General features: G+C 42.4%; 1 protein-coding gene across 2 annotated transcripts in view; it reads left to right on the top strand.

The window, feature by feature from the left end:
* Window positions 1-22572, top strand: part of SLC38A4 (solute carrier family 38 member 4) — a 76538-nt gene extending 53966 nt beyond the window's left edge. For both annotated transcript variants that reach the window (XM_080392311.1, XM_080392312.1), the window contains exon 16: window positions 1287-22572. In XM_080392311.1, the coding sequence (XP_080248437.1) occupies window positions 1287-1388 (102 nt within the window). In that variant the 3' untranslated portion in view covers window positions 1389-22572. The remainder of the gene's footprint in view (window positions 1-1286) is intronic.
* Window positions 22573-23798: the final 1226 nt, after the last annotated feature.

The raw sequence follows: 23798 nt of genomic DNA, 5'->3' as shown, positions 1-23798 counted from the left end.
GGTAGTGTGATTCACCCTAGCATGGAAAGCCAGGCTTCAACTAGCCAAAGCCTTTAGCCCACTGCTGCTACTGATTCGCAACAGTAAATGTCTAGGTTAAAGTGTGCCTTAAATAACTAGAAAAAGGCATTTATTTAATCCAATCTAAGCTCTAGTTGACACCTGCACTTGCATAAATACCACCAAGACTATAAGGAGGTGTTGGTTCATGCTAGAAGGCCAGCTGTGGAGTAACAGGAAGATTTGAGGTCAAGGTTAAGAAGAAAGCTGTACTGCAGAGATAATTGAGTTCCCCTCTGACATAGATCCATACACCTACAGGAGACATACACGAAGGTCTATCATTTATACACAGCATGTGTTTATGTCATGCTGGAGTGTTGCAGCAGCAGCACCTTTCATCCTGAACATCAATAGCTATCTGCACATTTAACAGTATCACCAAGGAGATGTACTTTGGAAATTTAATCAGAAAAGTTGTTAATGAAATATATATGCAGGCACATAATGTAAACAGATGTACATTTATACATTTATATGCATGTTCACAAAAAACAAGGAAGTGGAAATTCAGCTGACACATACTGCAAGTACAAAGAAAAAGGTTTGTTATAAAATGATTTCTGATTATGACTTTTGAAGCTGTTGTTATAGAGAGATTTTGCATATTTGTTCATGTCTGTCTGTTCATTCTTCATGTTGCTGTCACATCTAAAATTTCACAGCCTGCACTGAGATCATACACTATTCACCATTGTGTTGCGAGGGAGAATATTGTTAAGTGTGGATGGGTTATGGTAAACTAAAGCCCCACTAAAGCAAAGGGTGACTATAAGCATCTGAATCACTTGAATATATGCAGAAATGTCTTCAGAGAAGAGAGATGGGCTTACCAGTTTGTCTAATAAGGATGAAAAGGATTAACACTGAAGCTGTTCTTGATATCAGAGACAATGATCATTCATTGAAAATGGGTCAGTTTTTAAAGAAAAAAACTGTTTCTCTGTTACATGTTTTGCATTATTGTTCATAGTAACACAGTAGGGGGGGTGGGGTGGGTGGTCCAGACCTAGTCTTGTAAAGCCCAGCTCTCCTGGACTGAAATTTACATAGGGCTAACTTTGATTCATGTAGCCCTGTATGACATTACTTGGGCTTTAGTCACAGCCAATGACCCAAACCTGGGCCTTGGGTGTTAAATAAATGCGGTTCCAGTGGGACAGTCTGTGAACTACAGTCTGCTCAGTCACGTGCTTTATTAATAATATTTCATTTTCCAATTGCAGGCTGTACTTTTTCTTATTCTTGGCATAATCTTCATGTTTGTGAGTATGACTCTTATTGTAATGGACTGGATTTACAATCCTTCAAGTTCCGGACATCACTAACCTGTGGAGACAACCAAGTGCTTTTTATAACATAAATATTTGTATTGTGTGCTCCAAAGGACACCTAAAAGGGACTGTTATTCCTAGCTAGTAACTGCAGTATTTTGAAGACAGTTTCTGGTAAGGTCACTACAACCCAGTGGAGTCTACACCATACTTTTCACTAAGGATCATTATTTATGCATTAGCAACCTGAGCTTAGCATTTCTGGCCAGGTGAAATGAAATGTGTGGTGTGAATGCTTTCTGTTTTCAAAACCAAAATAACTGTGTACATAGTCCTCAAAAATAGCTTTGTGTCACCCTTTTCAAACTCTCCCATCATGCTAATAACCACATTTCCTAGAGCTTTGGAAAGGTAATGGCCAGAAAACCAGCTAGTGCCTTGTTTTCTATCTGAAGTTTGTGGGAGTGGCTGGCCAGGTCCCAGAGAAAGGGTATGGTTTCTGTAAGGGATCTGAAAGGTGACCACTCCCTACAACCTGTCTATCAGAAAGATGATGGCTTTGACAAGCCAGTCGACAAAGCTGAGCACCAGATTTTTTGCCCAAATTCATTGCCCTTGGCATGTGACGGCTGTCCTACAGTATAAAGCTCTCTGGCACAGACCTTGTGCTGGGGCGTATGCTTGAAGAACAGTTAAGCATTTGCATTTTGTTCTTAAAGTTGCCTGTGCTGGAAACATCAAGCATTTCTGCTGTGGGTTTTTTCGGTTTTCTTTACTTCTTTAATTCTTGTGTGAGCTTGCATCACTGAACAATTTGTATCCTCCATAGAAACTTGTCTTCCATTCTCACAGGAATATAAGGAGACCACAAGGTGTGGCCAAGCACATTGTTCAGTACTTGTGTATTTGATAAATGTTCAGTGCAGAAAACTGTAATTTGCTATATATAAAAATATATGTATTTATGTACATAATTTTTGTTTTCTTGTAGGTATAAAAAAGTTACCCTGTGGTAAATGATTTTTGAAAATTTTTTTATGTGTCACTGTTTTCATAGTCACACATTTAATATTGTTTTGAAGAAAACATACTGGATTGGTGGGTTTGTAAAAGGTTCATTTTTATTCATCAGTGTTTGAAATATACGTGTAGCAAACCCTGTTACCTGTGTAAAAATACATTCAGATGTTTACTACTTACATTACAATAAATTGCAAGATGTTTTCCTCTTAAGAATTTTTAATAGGTACCTCAAAGTTCTGTATTACTGTTGTATACCACAAACTTTGGTAAGTTGCTCTGCTGCTTGTCTATGCATATGCTAGCATACATAATTAAGGTATGCAAAGAAAAATACATTGTCAATAATCTCAAGTGTATCAGGCTATGCAGCTGTGCAAGACAGAAAAAGAAAAAAAAAAGTTAAGTTCCATGTTATATGGATGCTTAATTAACACTCAATACCCTCCAGACTGTGATTTTAGCTGTGCTATGGAGTACCCACTATATATGATCTCTGCACACCCCAGGGAAAAATAGTCAGAGAAGTCACATTAACTCCATAGCAGAGGGAATGAGTGGGAATGTGCAAGTGTTGGTTTTAACATGCTTACACAAATCCAGGCTCGTGTAATTGGAGTTTTCTTTTTTCAACTTAGAAATCAGTTGAATACCCACCTGTAAACTCAGAAAACCATAAAGCACCCAAAAGTTGTCTCTGCTCACTCCTCAGCTTTGCGCAAAATTCTGTATGTGTATATCAATGTGTGTATACTTACAGGTTAACTGGAAAAGCATATCAAATACTTATTCCATGTCAACTGCTACCTTTCTGAGCAGTATTTTATGCTCACTTGAGTACTGTAACCTTATATACAGGGGCACAATTGCCCATGAATAAGTCTGTCCTTGCATGTTTTAAAGAAAAAAGTTGTCAATAATCTTTTGACCTGTTTTAAGCAGATTAATACAAATAACGCTGAATTATTACTGAAGAGGCCTTTAACATGAACTAGAGTTAGTAGTAACACACCCACACACCTCTCTTCCTGTTACCATTACGGAGAGTTACACGCATGGAAGAACTGAAACGTAACTGCATTTTGCTTCAGAGCAAAAGCACAGACAGTGACTGCAGCTGCATGTAGAGACTCAGGAATTCATGTAGCCCACCTAAAATATAGATGACCTCAAGAAAAGTAACAGAAAACCTATGGAAAAACAGCATAAGTCACTGCCTTTTCACAACACAAAACTGTCGGTGTCCAAAATAGAGGGTAGAGAGTCTGTAAACTGTCAGTTTTTCAAGTTGAAATATGTCGGTGACAGCGATATGCAGCGGCTGCACACACTGGGAGCCAGAGTGGTATTGCACACTAACTTACTAGCACTCACTGCTGGGAATGGTGGATGCTGGAACATTTCTTGAACATTTGTAATGTCGACAATAGGACTTGTGAGGACTTTTATTACAAAACCCTCCATGGATGTATAATAAATGAATTTTTCAAAGACTAGATATTTTTTTCTTCTTTTTTAAGCTAGCAGGAGAAAGGGGGTTTTTTAATCAATCAGAGTCAAACTGGTAACCTTAACACAAGCATCACTAAAACTGCATTCCCTTTGAAGAGAGAAATTTGCATATCCATGTATCTGCAAATGAGCAAGATGGCAGCACCTTCATATAATAACCCTTTTGTGTACCCTGTTTACATGTCTCTATTCATGGAGCTGCATAGACATCACTGGGTAGAGAATGTCTGGTGTTAGAAGTGGGATCTGTGAGATACTGTATGCCTCGTTCTTTGGAGCATGGGATTAGCTGGGATACACAGTATAGTAGCTAAGTATAGTCACTATTAGGAGTGCATACCAGATGGTACTGCTCTATATAAATACTTCCTATCATTGCAGCTGTAGGTTTTCCTGATGTTACATATTTGTCCGGTGTATAATCAGCCCAAAATATACTGGTCTACGCACCACTCCAGCACCAGTGAGCTCATGTGAGAACCATGCTCACAGACCCAGCCAGCCAGCATTTGCAACCTGCCCACTAATGAGGGAGGCACTGCAGACCCAGATGCTTGCTCAACACTTGCAACATGAACATCTTCTCCAATTTTCTCCTTCCCTTGTGGTTAGGTATCCTTAATTCCCTGCAGCATCGCCTTTGTTCTGTATTGATGGTTCTTAAGCTATAAATTACTTGTGGCAGGAGGTTGTTTTAATTAAACAATTAAAATCATGGCAAGTGAATGAGGGGAGTTAAAGAAAAGAAAAAGGTATGTCTTCAAGGACAAAATAGCAAGAAATGAAAATTTATTAGAAATTGTGGTAGTCATAGAGGTGTGTCGTTAGCTGGACGTGACAAGAACGACAGAAATGATATAGAAAAAAACAGAAGTAATGAATAAATATTTTAGCTCTGGATTTGGAAAGAGGCAGAACAAGGGACACTCACTAGAGGGCAAAGTCCTCTCTAGTCCATAAAAAAATCAAAGATTATGTTAAACAACACCTATCTGAAAGAAAGGCAGCAGGCCTAGATAAGCCACAAAGCAGCTGGCTCTGGTGTTCATTTTCAATAAAGCCTGGCATGCCTGGCTAGTTCTCAATGGCTGACATAATAGTAATCAGAGCTAGTCAGCAATTACCTGCTGAGAGGTCTAGTTGATGCTGTACGTGGAAAATTTCCATTCATCTGACTTTAAATTTCAATGGAAGTTTTATTGAAAATGTGCTATTGCAATGAAATTGTGGTGAAGCCTGTTTTTCCATTAGCGTGCTTGGCAAGGTGTTGGGGGCTCCCAGGGGTTACGACTCCTGGCTTCCACCTCCCCTGGAAGTTGGGTTCCCCTGCTGTAAGGCCAGCCTGCTGACACCCAGCCCAGCTGCTTTGGCTGGAGGGTCAGGGTGAGCTCAGGGTCGCAGAGTTTCCTCCCATGGAGCTTGGCCTCAGTGCTATGGTGGCAATCCTGTCAATATTTCCATGGTATATTGTGCTGTTCAGTAGCATCCTAAAAAGAAGAACCCTGCCTGGAGAATGTTTTTAGTTAATTAAATCATCACTTACAGAAAACACTTTACAGCTTGTGCTGAACCTGGGTGATAAAGACTGTTTTCATAAGAGCATGGGAGATATCAAGCTGGAAGGGATCTCAAGCAACCTCCTATTCCACCCCTATGTTAGATAACAGTCTTAGGTTGGTGTTTGAAGGCAACAACATTGGCTCCACCTGCTCATTTCAGACATTTAGTAAAGTCCAGGAAAAAAAAAAGAAATTGCTGTGTTAACTGGTCTTACAATTGCTAAAGCCTGCAAAGAGCTGCTGTTTCCAGCTACACCGGAGACACCTCTGATAGCTCAGTACCCTCTGGATGCTGAGGTGCTGAGAGACATCTGATGCGCTGCAGAGCTGCCACCTTCACCAGCAAAGCATAACACTGAAAGGAGTTATGTCATGCGGAGCCTAAGTCCCCCTGCCTATCTGGTGAGCCAAGTTCTAAACCAAATGCATTGTATAATGATAAATAGCTTTGGAAATCAATACACTGTTGTAATTTTTCTACATAAAATGAGATGGAGACCTCATTACTAACAGTGAAACAGATGTTTATCACTCAGCAGAAGCAAAACTGAATAAAAAAGGATGCTTGCTTAGCCACAGCTCTCTGGGACACTTTGAAGCAGGTGTTTCAAGTTTCACATCCTCAAACGGGAAGTGTTCACAGCATTCATTTATCCTTACATGTACCATGCACCTCTCCACATTTATCTTAATTAAGGCTTGGGAAAGTTACCCTGCCCTCAGTAACAGATACACATAAATTACTACCTAGCTGTTTATTCCCAAAAGGGGAGTCCCTACCTCTTTTCATGGGGAAGCTTGCTGACGGCAGGAAGCAATGGCTGTATGCCATCAATGTCAGCCTCCGTTTCCCTCTCTAACTGAGGTGAAACTTCTGCCTTTTTCACCGCAGAGCATCTGACCCTTCACACCCTTTCTTTCTGAGATGGCTGGGTTTAACCTTCACAGGAACAGCTCAAGCAACTGACCCAGTTTCCAGATTGCCACAGTCAAATTAAACCAACAACCAGCTTCACGTGCATGAGTTAATACAAGTGCCCATACTAGGACTGACACTCTTCCTTCGAATCCCCACATTTAACTTGGTCCATGCTGAGCAAACTCAGATGGCTTAGCACAGAACACTTCTGAACTTCCCCAGGAAGAAACAGCTGCTGAGGCAGACATCTTTTCACATACCCCACTTTATTTACTGTTTCCTACAGGTCACTTGGTGGTCCAACAATATCTCCTCACCACTCAGAGGCACTTCAGCCTAATATATCCCCAGTGGACAGAAATAGGTGCCCTGCTTATGTCCTCAAAGGCCCATTGCAGGGGTTAGGAGCCACCTGTTTCCCTCCTTCAGCTGCAGAGTGATATAAATTACATACATGTGAAACCTGCAATGGACTGATTTAAATCTTCCAATGGGGCCTGGACTATCTTAATATATCTTTTTGCTCTTAATGCTTTAGCATGCTACGGTTAATTTTACAAACCTTCTGCAAAATGCCATTCAGACCTTTTCTTTAATCCAACCTCAAAGAAAATACACATTTGAATTACCCCTGCTTTTACATCTGTAACTGGACAGGTACAGGTTCTAAAGAAAGTTATGTTCTCCTTTATTTTTTCCAGGAAATCTTTTGTCAAACCCTAGGCTGTTGCAGGAAATGTCGTTCCTTATAGTGCTCATCAAGAATCTGCAAGACACTGAATGCTGCTACTAACCTCACCCACAGCAAGCTATGCAGCCACCCATACAACATGCAGCTAACACAACAGTACACAATTAAAGCAACTATGCTCCTAGAAGCTATTGGGAAATCAAAGACAAGATTACTCAGAAAGCAGATTTCCCTGAAATTGTCTCCAGTGCCCAAGATCTCACAGTACTATGTGAAATACATCAAATTGCATACATTCTAACAACATTCATGGTGGGGTGAGTCTGGCAACCTAGTCAGGGATAACTCATTTCTTTATATATGCTCATATACACTGCCAGAGCCATGAAGAGATATTTTAGTCAAATGGGAATATTTTGCCTGGCTTCAAGTACAAAAGAAAGACAGGGACAAGATCGATATTTCTGGAAAAAAAAGAGGGTATCACTAGCATCCTCTCCATGGGACCAAAACTGTTTCCCTCCCATAGACACTGTGCCATCAGCAGCAAAGGGATAACATCCTTAACTTCAAAAGCTGAGAGCATGCAGTTGACACCAGCTTAGTCTGTGCCCCAGCCGCTTTGAAGCACAACAGCTACCATGAAGGCCACGTTATTTATTCAGTAGAAGGGAAGGTTTGCTAGGACACCGGGGTCAACTAAGTGCCAAAGTCCTTAGCCAGCATCTTCCAGATTCAAATCAGAGGTCAAATCAGAGAAAGACCTGACAGCTTAGTACTCAGTACAACCAGATAGAACATTTTGATTGGCTATTATGGTAAACACCAGGAAGCTACTAGAAAGAGAATAAGAAAAGTCTCCTACAGTCAAACTGGATTGTTTCCATGCCAAAGGAGATATTTAATTTTTTTTCAGTTTCACTTTCAGTTTTTCTTTTAACCATGTGCCCCACAATCAGTGAATAGTATGAACTAAGCAGTGTATGGGTACTAGCAATAAAATATGAATCCCAGGAGAAGAGGGCCTGCAGGGCCTGCTGAGCATTGCCATCTGGCACCATGGAGCAGTTTCTCTTCTTTAATTAGCAAACAGTGAGACAGACAACTTTTTTGCCCTGTTGGACACAAAAAACAATGAGTCGCACAAGCAAGCATTTGAAACCAGTAGCTAGTCAGTCATCCCAAATGCCCAAGCCCACCCTGCCTGTCACAGAAGGCTGTGTCACACACTCCAGCCTCAGCAGCAACTCCCAGGAATGGCTTTATCTCTCTGGGAGCTCCAACTAGAAATTTCTCATTGTAGTACAGATTCCCTTCCCAAAAGCTAAAAATAGCTTTCCCACAAACCTGCTTGGGGAGAAAACCAGCAAAGGACAGTGAAATGGAGAGAACTTCAGAGTTTTAAAACATTATTACTGAGTGACTGGGGAGGAGAGAGGAGACAGCCACTTTTAGCCTTTGCAATACGATGTTCAGCACATAAAAAGACCTGTGGTGTTTGTGCCCCCAGTTTCCAAGTGCTGAGATTTCATCTGAGCACTAGAAACTACTCCATCATCTTCTCTGATTCTTTTATTCTATCGTCGTCCTTTGATATTTGCTAGTGTCCACATTGGAGGTCTATCTAAACATTGTATTTTACCATCTATTGTAAAAATCACCAGGGATTAAAAAATCACTGGTTATATCTGTCCCCTTAAGGAACAATGAAGAAAAACTTTTTAATTTGCTCTGGCAAATTTACCAGTACATTCACATTGGTATATAGCCACGTTGAAGGCGGTGAACAGAAGACAAGGGACAAACATTCACCAGAATGACAGGTTCCACCATCTGACCCTCACTCCAGATGGGAGACAGGAAAACCTCTCTCTCCTCAGTTGGGAGTGCAGAAGGTGGCAAACTAGGAAAACATAAACCTTTCTCCAGCATCTGCTTAAATATCACCCACGTGCTGTGCTCTCCTCATTCCTGAACACAAAAAAACATTGCTCATGAAAATTCTCATGTAAGGAGATGAAGTGCAGAGCACTGATGTGCAAATGAGTTCACCAGAATGATTGCTGCCACTTTGGGGAGACTCAAAATCTGTGATGGATAATACACAAACACATGTTGCTATGGCAACACTCACACTAATACACATTTGCACAAAGGTCCAAGCCCAAGGGACTCATTTGAGTCTTCATGCAAATTTACAGCTTGCCAGTGAGAAAGCATGAGCAGTCCTGTGAGATGGAGATGGCCAGCACATCATGTATTGCATGAATTACTGATCACCTGGAGCTGAAACAAGTGATGGGAAATAGTTTGTGAAGAAATCCAGCATCTGAGTAAAACCAATCAGAACTAACTAAATAACAATTGTATTCATAAAAATCCAGGTCTTCCTATGACAATGCACAGCAATCATTAAATATGGAGTTCACGGCTTCCCCTGAAGAGTTAAATCACCTCTGGTAAGGTATACAAACTTGATACACCATATATCTAGTACCGGCTGGCATGAAGTTACTCCAGTAAAACTAAGTAGAAAAATTCACATGCACCCAAAGAAAAGTGGCAACCAGATCACAAGAAGGAACATATTAAATATGTTCCTGAAATACTTTCCCTTCTTTTGTTTTAAGGATCCCCATATACTATATTTTAATGGAAGAAAATCATGCAAACACTAATACAGGTTAACTCTAAGTGTGCACTTCATTTCATCATGTCTCTCACCCCTGTATAAGATACCAGTTACAGCATAATCCTCTGGGCTTTTTTCCTGGGGAGTCATTGTTCTCTGATATTCATTGAAATCAGGAACACAAAACATGACATGTCAAGCACCTGACATACAGAACAAAATGTGCAATATTTCTAACTTCTGAGTTAAAACCACCTTAAATTTACATTTATCCTGCACATAGAGAATTGAGTTGAATGTCAAACAATACATTTAGATTCACATTCCACTGACCTACTGATAATATTAATGTGTCCTTTGAAAGCATTCTGCTCAGTTACATCCAAAGTTCAAATAGATTTTAACCTCAGTGACATCAAATCCCAATCAGAAACAAAAAATGTAAAGTAGCAGTAGCAGTAGTAGTAGTAGTAGTAGCAGCAGCAGTAGTAATAGTAGCAGTAGTAGCTGCTGAAATTTTGTCCCATCTTCAGAAAGCATCTCTGGCAGCTACCCTCTGTCATATCTGTGCATGGTTATACCCTTTCCTAAGGACAGGCAGAAGGAAGGCAGGGATGCAACCTGACAGCAAAAAGCTCATGAATCCAGTCCTGAGATTTCTGCAATATAAGGAATTGTATTTTGCATTTTCTTTTTCAGTGCCTCTCATTGCATTGATGAGCCTCAGCCTAGAACAATGTCATTTTTAAGACAACCAACCTATGTGGGTAGCTATTTTAAACATTGTTGGACAAAGCTACATATCATAGAGGTCACAGGGCTGGAGGAAGTTGTAGTCATGTACACAGTGTATTGTTGATACAAGGCAAGATGTCTTTGTTTATTAGGCACCAATTAGATCTTTTTTGTGTGTTAAATGCCCTTTCCTAATTGGCACTGCTCACTGGCATGCCTCCATGAACTGTTAACCCCAGCAACTGCCTTTACTCAGGAATCAGAAGCAGCCAGATACTTGTCCCGACCGGTACCTGTGGACAATTGCACTGGCACTTCTGCCTGGAGGAAGCATCCAGACCCGTATCTTTGACAAGTTTTCAGCACTACCAAAAAAATATGAACTGCTAACAGTCAGACATTAAATCTTTCTACACGAGGGGAAACCTAGCCACAGCAGGCACAGCTGCTTGCTCGCCGTCAGGATCGCCAACCCCAGCATTGCACCTAGCAGCACCCAGATATCCTTTCCAGAGCTCACTGGAATGAATGCAGCAGGCTGGTTGTGCTCTGAAACTACAGAAGGTTGCTCACACGTCCCTTCCAGCGGCTCTGCTGTGGGGACTGCATTTCCAACAAAGGGCAGCAACATCACAGGAGGCAAGTGATATTTCAAATGCTGAAACCCTTTCTCCAGTGAATGTGTGCCTGTCCATCATCGTATGCAGGGTCGCTGAAGGCAGGTGCCTGATACTCTTTAACTTCCAGGTTATAAGTAAAGCTGATGTTAAAATAAATGAACGATACCTGTTCTCTGAGCTGATCTGTCTATTGTAATTAACAAAACTACTTCCATTTGCAATTGATTCTCCGTATGAGGAAAGTAAATTTCTCTTTGATGTTTTTGGCAACATCATACAGCTCTGCACTCAGTAACACACAATGTGAACAAAAGAAATGAGCATTTCGGAATAATCTACACGTTGTTGTTTCCTGATTACTCATGCCTGTGTAAAGAGTGTAACCAGTTCTTTAGTTCCTGCAGAGCATGACATACTAATCCTCACAACTACCACAAACAAGCTGAGGAGGAATTCCTGCTTTACCCACTCCTGTCCTCTAAAACATCACCTTCCAACTGATTGAATAAGAACCTGGTATGGTGACAGATCATACACAGTCAATGCTGCTCTATGCCACCTTGCAGAGAACAGTGGGTGCTGTCTGTCCAACCCTTTGACTCAGGTTTTGAGGAAGATGCCATGAACTGCTGCATCCAGGATAATTTCACATAATTCCTGAGGCATCAGACAGTCAGCAGAGCTGGGGTGGCAGAAACAAAGCTGACTTTAAAATGAAAAATTTCCCACAATAGGTGCTAGAAGGAAAAAAACGAGGTTTCCCCAATTATAAGTGAGGAAATGCCAGGCCAGTCCCTAGGCTAATATACCGTTGAACTGGGAGGGAGCAGGCGTGGCTATCTTGACTTTTATAGAGACAAGACAGCTTTTGTCTGACTGTTTCCAAAACAACAACAACAACAACAACAACAACAACAACAAACAGAACAAAAAAACTCTAGGTGGGTTTTATAGGTAGAAAAGAACCACAGATTGATGGTCCGTAAGTTTAAAATTTCTGTCAATATAGTTTTAATTACTGCTGCCCTGAGTAGAAAGAAAGATAACAGAGCCTGAAGCAATCACATTCAAGTGCACTAAAATCCTGTCTTTGCCTTCACTGGGAAAAATGGCAGCACTGAGTTGACTGGGAAAAAAAAGCATTGCAAATGGCACTGAATTGCTAAGGAACCAAGGCTAAGCTCGTTACAGTAACCATATTACTAAAAACCAAAGCAGGATCATCATCTCATTTGTCTCTCAGGAGAGAGGATTCACTGAGACAATGCTAAGACCTTCCATGAGCTGCATCCTAGGGTAAGCTTGGAGGGGGATACTAAGAGCCACACAGATGGAGCAGCAGCAGAAGGGATCCCTGAGCAGTTCACCCCCCTGAATGCTTACCCAGGGCACCAGGCCAGTGCTGCAGCCTGTGCTGCTGGGGCTTACACCGATACCAGCACCAGAAAAGATGAAGCCTCATAAGCTGAAGTCATGCTGTAGAGTAGAGTGTCTCTGCAACCAGGTTTATACTCAGCAGCACCATCCATTCAGTCTGCAATCCACTACAAGTCAGCAGATTATTTCTTCTGTGGGTAATGCCTCCCAGAACAGAAATACCAAAGCTGGCTGTACTCAGGGCATGACTCATAGTGTGGCTATGGCTCCGCTAGCACAGAAAATGCATCTGAGTAGCACCATATAGCTCATATCCACATGGACAAATATGCTTCTGTCCCCAAGCATGTGCACGCTGTCCCCAGCCCATGCTCTCCAAACTGTCCCTGTCCACCTTGGTCTGCAGGAGAGTTAATTGGCACAGGGAAAATCATACTAAGAAGTGTGTGAACAACAAAGGCCCACTGTCCAAGTACGGCTGTGGTATCCAAATCAAGTTCATCTGTGTCAGGCACAAGCCAGCTAGAAGCAGCATGTCCACAACCCCAGAGCACAGTACCAGGAGCTGGTAAACCTGTGCTGCTCTGGACCTCCATACCTGGCTCCCTCCCACTCCCTGCTCCAGGAGCTCAGGATCAATGCCTCTGATCCCACCTAAGCTGGCTTCCAGCACCCACACAGCAGCATGCATGAGCTGGGAAGCCCTCCCTGAATGAGTGCACCTGGCAGCATGATGCAGAAATTCAAGCTGGCTTTATGCGAGGCCACCTTGGGAAGCCTTAGTACCTGTATTACTCAGGTCTTCCAGCCCTGCTTTCCCTTGGATAACAGCTGACAGGCTAAAACAGCAGTAAGGAACCAAGCAAAAGCTTAGGCTACAGACTGTCATCCAGGAAAGCACTTATAACAGCACAAACAAAACTTTATTTTGCACTTTTAGCTTCCATTGCAGGACTTCTGTTTGGTACAGTTTCTTTGTCCTTCATGTGCATATGAAATTATATAGGGCCTGATCCTGAAACTTTCTTGCATTCACTTACTTTGAGTGTCTGCTCCTGCAAGAAGGTGCGGCATACGTGTGCTTGCAGGACTAAGGCCTAAGTGACTGTTTCCATCTCCTTGTTTGTATAATATTGATCAACTCTTTGTACTTTTGCCTTATTTCCCTGGCAAAACCTTTCAAAGCCAAAGGAAATGAAACAATACTTCCCTCTACTGGAAGACTCAAGAATTCTGGAAATTGTGAAGCGTTACATTTTTCTGAGCTACTTTTGCTAGACTGAGGAGACAGACCACAAGAGCAGGGGACAAAGAAGATGACAGAGGGTGTTAGAATTTTTTTGTTTGGTTCTTAGCCCTGGATTAAAGCATTGGGGAGTCTCTATATAACTCACTCTCTTTCATCCAAGTTTTAGTCAGTGTGGCATGTTTATTATTTTAATTATCAATGGACCTCTGAAAACTCTCATGCCACTCAAGCTATATGCCAAGATTTTTTAACTCTCATGTGCATGTAATTTTCTGAATCTGTTGCATGGTTATTAGGTAGATTTTCTCAAGCTGCAATTACATGGCTTCTTCCAGAATTCCAATGAGAGTTTTGGAAAAAAATTCAACCACAACCAATGAACATCTTTGAAACTCCCACTGGGGGTGTGAATCAATGGCTAGCCAGGGGAAGGCTCCAGGGGATATGGAAAATTTCATTTGTGACTTACAGATCTTGTTGAGAAGGCTGTTCCACAGGGAAAGGTTGATTCCCACCAGAGTCATGGGAGCCCTGAGATTTTCAGCCTTCTTTATAAATCAGGATCATGTAAAGCAAGGTCAAGCACCAGCTGTCCTGTTCCTGATTTCCAGGCATCATCTACTGGCAGCTGTCCATAAGCTTTTCTATAGATAGAGAGATTTCTTCTGGTTGTGAAGGCTACAGGGAAATGTAATAATAGAGGGAATTTATACCGAGTAACTCCCAGATACTTCTGTCCTGTTTTGTCTCTGTCAGGCTGTCTCCCCGTCTCTCACAGGGTTCTGCACAATGAGTGCATTACCTTCCATACCTTCTGATCGTTCATAACTTACTTCTACAATCAAATCAGGCCCACAGAAGTAAGCCTGATCAACAGGCTTAACGTCTACAAAAATATCTTCATATGAAACCCAAAGTGTCCTGAATTGCTCTTTGACAAGGTATCACTTTCTAACACCTCTTTAACCAATGAGGTAATAGATGAGGTATTTCGGCCACTAGTAAATGTTACCATTTCTGGACTGAAACACAGAACTACACAACAACAAAACTACAGGCAGGAAAACATCCACAAAACAGATTTTTCAACTGTAAACAGAAAGAATTATAGGTAAAATTTCCATGGTCGGATCTTGAGACTGTCTATGGTACACATCCAGTTTTTACTGAAGAAAAGCTTTTACCAATTCAGTAGTAGTTGCTCAAGAACAGTGGCTCTAATCCAGGGCTCACATTTTGCATGGGCTCTGGAATTAACACCTGCTGCTTTGGAATAAGTGCCATGCCATCCCTCAGGGGCTAAAGAGGTCAGACTGCCCTCCCCTGCCTCCTAAGATCCACTTGACTCACTGTGTTAGCAAGCTGGCTAAAAAAAACCACAAAAGGTAATAATACAACTTGATTCATGGGTTTGACATGCTCAGCTGAGAACTCTTCACCCTCTTTTTGTTCAGTCAGTTCCTCTGTTTCACAAGGGACCTCACACACTGTGTTTCTTTCCTGTGTCCGGGAACATACTTGCTCAAAGTCCAAAAAGGAAGGAAAATGTGCTGTTGCTAAAAATTACCATACGGTCACTTCAGGCAGGTCATGAAGTCATACGCCAGCAGCTAAGCAGTCATGCTCAGCTAGATCCGTTCAATGAAATCAGGTTGCACATATGAGTAACGACTTATTCACCCTCATATAGAATTCAAAATCTGGTCATTTAAAGTCAGAATCAGAAATGAGAAGATCATAGCAGATCAGAAGTCCTAAGTCACATTGTAGGAAAGGACTTTGTGTTCTTAATTATTCAGAGCAGTGGGACCTCAAGATTTGGCATCTTGCATCAAGCTAAAAAAAAAAGGCCTCTTTTTGTAGGAAAACAGCACACCAACTTCCCAGACAACATAGCTGGAAAGAATAGAGCTGGAGAGACTTCCTTTTAGGGCAAATCTCTCAGCCATTCACTGATTTATTGTTAACATTTGTACTGCTGCTGTGCTAAAAGGCTCCAGCGAGCTTGGGCTCCACTAGGCTAAGTACCACACTGATGACTTTCTCTGCAGCTCAAGGCTCCAGTTCAGCCTGTAGCCCAAAGCCCAAGATCACTGGCATTTTACTTAGCTGAAAGGTGACTCACTGGTCCTTTAAGCCAGGAAACAGGGGCACAGAGGGAGATGTTCCCAGGTGAGGGCTGTTCCAACAGGTAGCATGGTCACTGACAGCTCAACACCTTTCATTCTGAAATAGGGACCAAATCTGAGAAAAATAAGTGAAAGCCTCGGTCTGTGCAGACTTCCACATCTCATTCTTCAGAGCTGTATGCCTTGCTGCTGAGCACAGAGGTCCATCACTCCCCGTGTATAAACAGGCATTTGCAGAATGGGGGGAAATTTCAGCCATCTTTACGACATATTCCTGAGTGCAACTGCTTTTAAAAAGCCTGATAACAGCCCACTGTGTCCGCACCATTGGTTTCACACTGGCTTTGCTCACTGTGGGTAATAAAGTTGTAAATTCAACCGCTGCAACACATGGGGCTTTTTTATTATTATTTGGTGATTGTTGCCCCCATATTGAACTTGTTCAGTCACGTTCCTCAGATGCTTGGACTGGCACATCCCCAATGTGACTAGAAAAAAAATTGTGCATCCTCTCCACAGTACCACCTATTACAAGCCTGCCTGGATTGGCCATGTTTTACCCACCAAAAGGCACAATCTGAGGCACTGAAGTTCTAGAGTTGACTTTGCTTGGCCACTTGGTCCCTCTGACCACAAATACCTGGCAGAGTCCTGAGGGAAAGCATGCTTCTGCTGCCTCATAACTCCTGTCGCCTCTGCTGCAACCTGCAGTTGTGCTGCACCTTGGCAGTGGTCAGCCTCACAGAAAGCCACCTGAGTGTGCACTGTTCTGCACTGCATTTGTATTTGGCTGGGTATCTAGGGATTATTCTTTCAGGCTGGAGAGCAGTGGAAACTGTGGCTTACAGCAGCTGGGAACTTCTAAAATAAGCCTTTTGCTATTTGTGTACTTGAAAACAAAGATGAAGGGTCTCAGAACTTCAAGGAGAGGCTGCAGAACCTGGGGGTTAGCGATATGTGTCACGAGTGCCGAGCTTCAGCCTTATGAGTGGTGCAGGGTAGCACAAAAAAGTCACAGAGAAACTAATCCTAGATGGCTTCACTTTGTAGTTCTGCCTCTGGATAACTAGAACTGATAAGCTTGCTGTAAGAACAGGATTTTGTAGATATATGCAAACATTTAAAAAAGAGTTGAAGAAAGATCAAGTGAATAGCATGGGGTATACTCATAATATCCATGAAATCATAAACTGAACACTTCAAGACCCATTGCCCTTTAGTGCCACCCATTTTTTTCTGTTTCCAGGCTTTCCATTCCATGGTTTCCAGACCATGAAATGTTGGTTACTCCAGAGCAGGCTATTGCTAAACAGTCTTCAAACATCATGTAATTACCAAGACAACCCCTTTAGATTTTACATGTCTTTCTTGTGAATTACTAGACTTCACTGCACAGAGGAGGCTAGGAAGAGCCTTTGAAGATAATATCCCATGGGTTAGCCATGGCCTCTGTTTACCAAGTATGTAATGACACGGCCTTGGGAGGAAACCCTTGCCAAAGAGTCTCCATTTACTGATGCAGTAATATGGCACAACACTATGAAATTCACTTTTTTATTTCCTTGTCATGAGTACTAGGTGCAATGTGCTGTCAGGGGCCACAGGACCTGCCCTGCTCATCCCCATCCAAGATCTGAAACCCAGAACCCCAGAGCAGTTCTCTGGGAGCAAACACAGGGGTCATACCATCAACAGCAGCAAAGTTGTCCTCCTTCCAATATTTTATTTCAAGGTGGTATGCCCTTCTGAAACACATGCCCTAGACAGCCACATGACATCAAACACGAAGCAGGTTTTGCAACAAGAAAATCTGAGGCACACTCTACCCAAGCTAAATATTCAGCATGGTTTATTGAAATGTCCACTGTGTTACTTGTTTTCTCTCTCAGCTGTCTTAAACAGAACATTCAGACCAAAGAATCATGTATTCTCCTCAGTCTTTTACACAGGGGCTGTTTTCTAAGCCTTCAGGAGTTTCTCTTTTGCCTGCCTCTGCTATTCACCTAATTTGTCTGCATTTTCTATTCCAAATCTTGCTCATATGCTCCAGAATCACATGTGCAATCTTTGCAATAGCAGAATAAGCTTTATACAGCAAGTCCACAGAATGGGAGAATAGGTAAGCAGTCTGTCTCAATGCTCAAGTTAGGTTACAGCAGGCAGAGAGGAAGGGCAATGCCTCCCCATGCTTCCTACTCTGTCTCTGCATGTGGCTGACTGCTATTAGTTTGTGCTCCATTATAACACCCAGATTCCTTTTTTTGCTTTGCTGCTGCCTAAATGCTTGCACATTATTAGTAATTCTGCATTTGATTTTGCCTCACTAGACACAGAACTTTTTACTTGAAATGAAATCAATCAGATTAAGTTTAATAATGACACTTCCCCAGCTGATTTAATTTGGCGTTCTCCTGCTCTCCACAGTAATCCCCAGCCCTCTTAGATTGCTTAGGCCTTGCATTTCTCCAGTACCTCGTGATAAAGTTCATCAGCCTCTGCTAAAAGAACTAATTTATCAAAATGTTTGCTGTTCTAGTCCATGCACTGAGCCCCTCATGGGTAAAACTGCATCAGAAAATGAAGTCTGGGAAAAAAAAAACGACACACGGAATATTTCAGCCTCTTATTATTTACAGACTCATCAAGGGAAAAAAAAAAAAAAAAGAAACCAGGGGTTGTTTTGGCACACAAGGAGGTATTTCTTCCTAGGACAAGGAGAAGTTTTAAGACATAATCAAAGATTTTAGATTTGAAGATTTTAAACCTGGATAATCCAGGTACACGAGTGTGGATGAACTAGGAACACAGGTATTCTTCTGGGTCTGTTACAGTTCAATGGTATTCCTCATTAAGAAATTAATCTACATGCTGCTTCCTCTACTTCAAATGTGTTTCTAGAATTTTTATGTCATCTGTAAACTGTCACTCATTTTCTCCTGAAGTTCTCTTTCCCCTCTTACTCCATCATAACTGATGTATTTAAAGGCTAAGGACCACTATCTACCTTCACCTCACAAAAGCACAGATCAGAAGGCTCCCTGAACTCTTGTGGGGACAAAAATCAAGCCCTGAGGTAAAGATTTCTCATGCTGGAGTATTTACCACTGCCACAAGCAAGCAATTCCATGGATGCCTGCATTATAGCAGATAAGTAAATGATGCCTTGATATGTGTCCCATAATCCAACAGTAGTATCAGGAGGAGAGCCCAGCTGCTTTGTTGCCCCAGCGTCCACCTCTCTTCAACACCACCACTTCTGAAAATCTAATCCTTTCCAATGTGCTTCTTTAGCTGTACTTCTATGTTTGAAACTGAACACAGCCTACCAAACACTATCGATTGAAGCATTATGTTATCATATTACTTTCAATAGCACTCTACTCCAACCCAAAATAGCATTTGCCTTTGATCCTCTGTACCAGATGTTTTCACTGAGCTATCCACAATGACATCTGATTTCCTAAGTGACTACAAATCATTTCCAGCTCAAACTTCTCTTCCCACATGCATATGCAGTATTTAATATACTATCGTTGTGTAGGGTGGCTTAGTTTGGCCCCTCTGATTAGCGAGTCACACAGTACTTTTATTAACCTAGATAAACCATTATCTGCAAGATTTATGTCTGATCTTCTTCACTCCCTCTTCCACCAGCTTGAGAATTTTTTTGAAACATCAGGCAAGACAAATTAGGTATTATCAAGTCAGTTTCTCCTGTTTTCTAACCAGTTCCACAGTCAGGCCTGACTTTTATCCACTTCTTTACTGAATAGCTAATTGTGGGGACTTTTGTCAAAACCCCTGTTCAGGGGAAGACATATGCACTATCACTACATCACCTTGTCTCTCTAAGAAGAAAGGTGACACGACGCTAGCAGAATAGTGCAGAAACTTCCTGGGTATCAAATTGTTGTTCACCTCCTTTAGCGTACAGAAAAAAGAGGTGGTTGGAAGGATAAAACAAAAAATGATAATTTAGGTTGTCTTATATAATAACTATTTAGAACATAAACACGTAAAGTTTTTAAATAGTCTGAAGCAAAAGATCACATCAAATGAAAACCATGGTCCATCAGTACTATTTGTGAAAGGGTGCCTCAACTCAGAGAATTTCTCACATAGGATCCATTGGAAAGTTTCTCAGCAACTTTTGTCTTCCAGTCCAACAACTAAAGGATTTGGGCACATAAAAGTAGGACCTAGACACTTCAGTCACATAACACATTTGTTCACATCTCTGTCGACCTTCCACTTACCCTGCCATACACAAAGTGAGTCGGAGAGAGGGATGACCAGAGAACTGCTGCTCCGCAGGCTGGTCCTCTGCGAGGCCAGCCACAGGAACCGCTTTGCTGGCACGGGGGTGAGGGTCGGGTGGGGCTGTCATAAGCAGCAGATGGTGAGGTGTGAGGGCATAAAGACATGCTGGAAGTTGTAGCCTGCAGGTCCACAAATCATATTACCTTTTATCTATTTTCACCGCTCAGAGTAGACTGATAGGATAAAGATCTTCACATTAGCTTGGGTTCCCATGGAAATGAAGATTATGCAATTTCTCTTTCACTGTATTTCTGTTAGCTCTTCCTGCTGTTGTCTGGACTGAGTTTTGGCCCATTTTGGTGCAATCTGACAGAACCTTGCAGCTCTCAAGAAATTAATGTTTTCAGGAGTTGCACGAAAATCAGCACCTAGAGAGATCCAAACCAGGGCCTTTGCCAGGGGAAAGGTTGCAAACTGAGACTTCTTCCTCTGGCCTGTTTGGCCATTTGAGCATATCTCCAGCCAGACACAAAATGTCTTGCCTCTTGCCCAGCTAGCATTTAGGGGATAGGATAGGGTGCTATAGATAGGTTTAAGGAACATGGGGGGGGAAAAGGGAAGATTGCCAAGAGCTACAAGGAATATTATTTCTGAAGACATAGAGGAGAAGCCCAACCCAATTAGCACAGAGGCAGCTGCTCCCAGCTCCCCTGGGCTGCCATGTCAAGCAGGAACTACGAGCATCTGAATCAAAATACTTCCAATTAGACAAAACTTCCAGCAGAACCCTAAACCAACCTCACTGTCTTCTCCCAGTGTGAGTCCTGCCTTTTCCGCACATTCCTTGAGCAGGAGTAACATGGTGGACACATCTGAACCAGCTCCAGGCTTTTAGTCACAAGGGCAAAGTTGGGTTTGTCCACGTTGTGTTTGAGGGCATGTTCCTGACGTGAGAAGATGAGGAAGAGATGGCATGGGGCAGAAGAGCCAGGCTGTCCACTTCTACAGCCCACTGTGATGGGGCAGTGATGGGGTGACTGCTGTCACTGGCAATGGCCAGATACAAGCTCAGCATCTATCCCAACACAACACAACAGAAAGCAGCAAACCTGTCTTTCCAAAGCTGACTGTGGCATGGTCCAGGCAGGCAATAAGACCAGAGGCGTTTTACCATCCTAGGGATCTGCTGTCCTCAGACAGTGCCTGCCTCACCTGGATGTAAAGCCAGGTCCGGGTTTCTCCCAGAAGACAGCAACAGCTGCTTCCCTTCTAGCTGCATCCAGAGAGTAGCCTTTCACTTTGATGTTCTTAAGAATGTTTTCTGAAGTAGTTCCACTTTGCAGGGAAACTTCACTGAGACCAGAGAGGGATGATCTCCTCGGTGGACTTTGTAGCTTCTCAGCACTTAGCAAGGCAGGGGGAAGGTCTGGGCTCCTGTAGCACCTCCAAGAACCAGCTTTGCATTTTATCAAAACAGTATGGATTGTTAAAGAAAAAAATCTGTTGGAGATGATCAAAAGCAATTTGTTTGATGCAAAACATTGTGCAAACAGAAGTAGAAATAAAGTAATTTTGCAGTCTTGATTTCTCCCAATACAGTGAATAAAACCCACCAACCAGTGTCATCTGAAAAACCTCAGAGATTTTGAAGGAAGAGTTTTCCTTGCCCCCTTTAGGGACAGCAAAAGTACGGAGTGGCAGGGAGAAGCTTTTCTACATCTGTTTAAGGAAAACATTAGATATTGCTTGATTTCACATTTGTGGGAGAATGATTACAGCCAAAGGTTCAATATGTGTTTTTGCAACACAGAACGATATTCTGGGAGGTTTTGCAGCCACTAAAATGATGTGTTCTGGTGCAGATAAACACTCCATTATCTGAGAAGCTGAATCATTATTCCTCAATGATAGTGTTATGACATATTTTTAATTGGGAGCTTGTGTTGATAACAACTAAAAGTGCATCATCTTTTCCAGGAAGCTAGCCTAATGCAGAGATCCATTTGCTCTTCTGATTTCTCTATCGACTTTGTGTTGCATGCCAAAATAACAAGTCATGCCTTCATGTCACCACTAGAAATAAGCTTAGCCAGAGTTCATCTCCAGACAGAAAACATACCCAGAGTCTGAAGGGATTTGAAATCACTAAACCATAGGACATGAAACAGCATCCAACAGCAAAGTCTGGAAGAATTTGGGAGGATGGGAATTAGAAGGGGGGGGGGGGGGGGGGACGGGACCAAGAGCAAGAAATTGCAACAGAGCTTAGAAAAGATCAATTACAAACTTCAAATGCAGATTTGTTATGATAGCTTAAGTAATCAAAGGCTACTGAATGTGACAAGAATAACTTGTGCCAACATGCTGAAAACACCCAGAACGGCTTCTCTATTCCCAGTGTTCATGGGAGAGGGGTTTCAGGGCCAGTCCGTTAGCCCACCTGAGCACCAATGCTGATGCTGATGCTGCGCAATGCACCTGGCTCCAGGCCAGCTGCAGGGATGGAGAGGGCTCTGCCTCGCTATTGCAGCTTAGCTTTTTGGAGATGATCAAAAGCAGAGTGTCATAACTTCACTTGAGGGCAAGTGAAACTGTAGATTTTACTCTTAAGAAAGTATCTCAGTCATTCACAGTGAACAACCCTGAAAATTTTTGGACAGTTTGCTCACCTGTAAGAATATGTTGAAGTATTGCAGTAACAGCACTCTCCAGAAGCCTCTTTGGCACGTCTAACATCAATGTCCCAAGCAGATGGCAGTGACCATCTGACTTGGCTAATACATATGAGTGCTACACATTATACCCGTGGCTTAGACAACGTGTGTAACAGCCCTCCAAGGCCACATCCTGCCGGTTCTCCTGAAGCCAGGCAGAGAGGGGTCCTTATTTCCCACTGCTGTCGTGCCTGTGCCGCAGGTTTGCCACTAGAGGACACTGAATCAACATGAGACCTTCCTGGAGGGCTGGACAGGGGGTGCTGGGCGGGGGGCTCTCTGGGCCCACACCATTGCCATCTCCCATTTATGAAAACCCTGGGAAAGCTGGAGACTGGATGAAGGGTTCTCAGCTGCTCCAGCGGCGGTTTGCCACTCGAAGCTCTGACTTTCTTAGATGTTTTCCATCCCTTTGGGATTCTTTCATTTTATATTTGGGGTGCATTTTTTGTGCCGCGGGGGAGCAAAACTGGGAAATCAATGTTGTTTTGCATTGTGCAAAGCTTGATGTGTTTGTTTATTATGGGCTTTTTACTAGGGAGCCCATTCAAAAAGAATTGTGAAAGAAACCAAACAGGAAAGGGTGGAACAATGATCTCGATAAGAAGCATCACAGGCAATGCTCAAACACAATAGTTAGATTTACAGCCTGGAAGATGTGACGGCTCTGCCCCAACCCCAGTGAAACTGTTGTTTTTCTAAGGCTGTAGATCCGGAGATCAAAGGGTAAAGATCAAGCTTGCAGAAGTAGCTGGAGAGAAAGGGCTGCAAAGGCTCTTTTAGGCTCATGAGGCTGACAGAGTCATGAAGTCTGCCCTAGGCAAGTTGTGACTTGGTCTTCAAGAGAACAAAGTCTCATCAGCTTGTACAAAATTTCATCTACTCATGGGCATGAGGGGAGTGCTGAGTACAGGATGACAGCATGTAGATGCATTTCTGCTGTTTTAAAACCAGCGTCTGAGAAGTCCAAGTACTTCAGACACATAAGTCATTCTTTGTTATGCAGAATGTCTTTAATGGTAGGCAGCAAACCATAACTGTCCATGC

Source organism: Falco punctatus (assembly GCF_963210335.1).
Source record: "Falco punctatus genome assembly, chromosome: 6".
In the NCBI taxonomy this organism is placed as follows: Eukaryota; Metazoa; Chordata; class Aves; order Falconiformes; family Falconidae; genus Falco; species Falco punctatus.
Note: the sequence above shows the minus strand (reverse complement) of the source record. Positions and strands in the feature narration are given on the sequence as shown.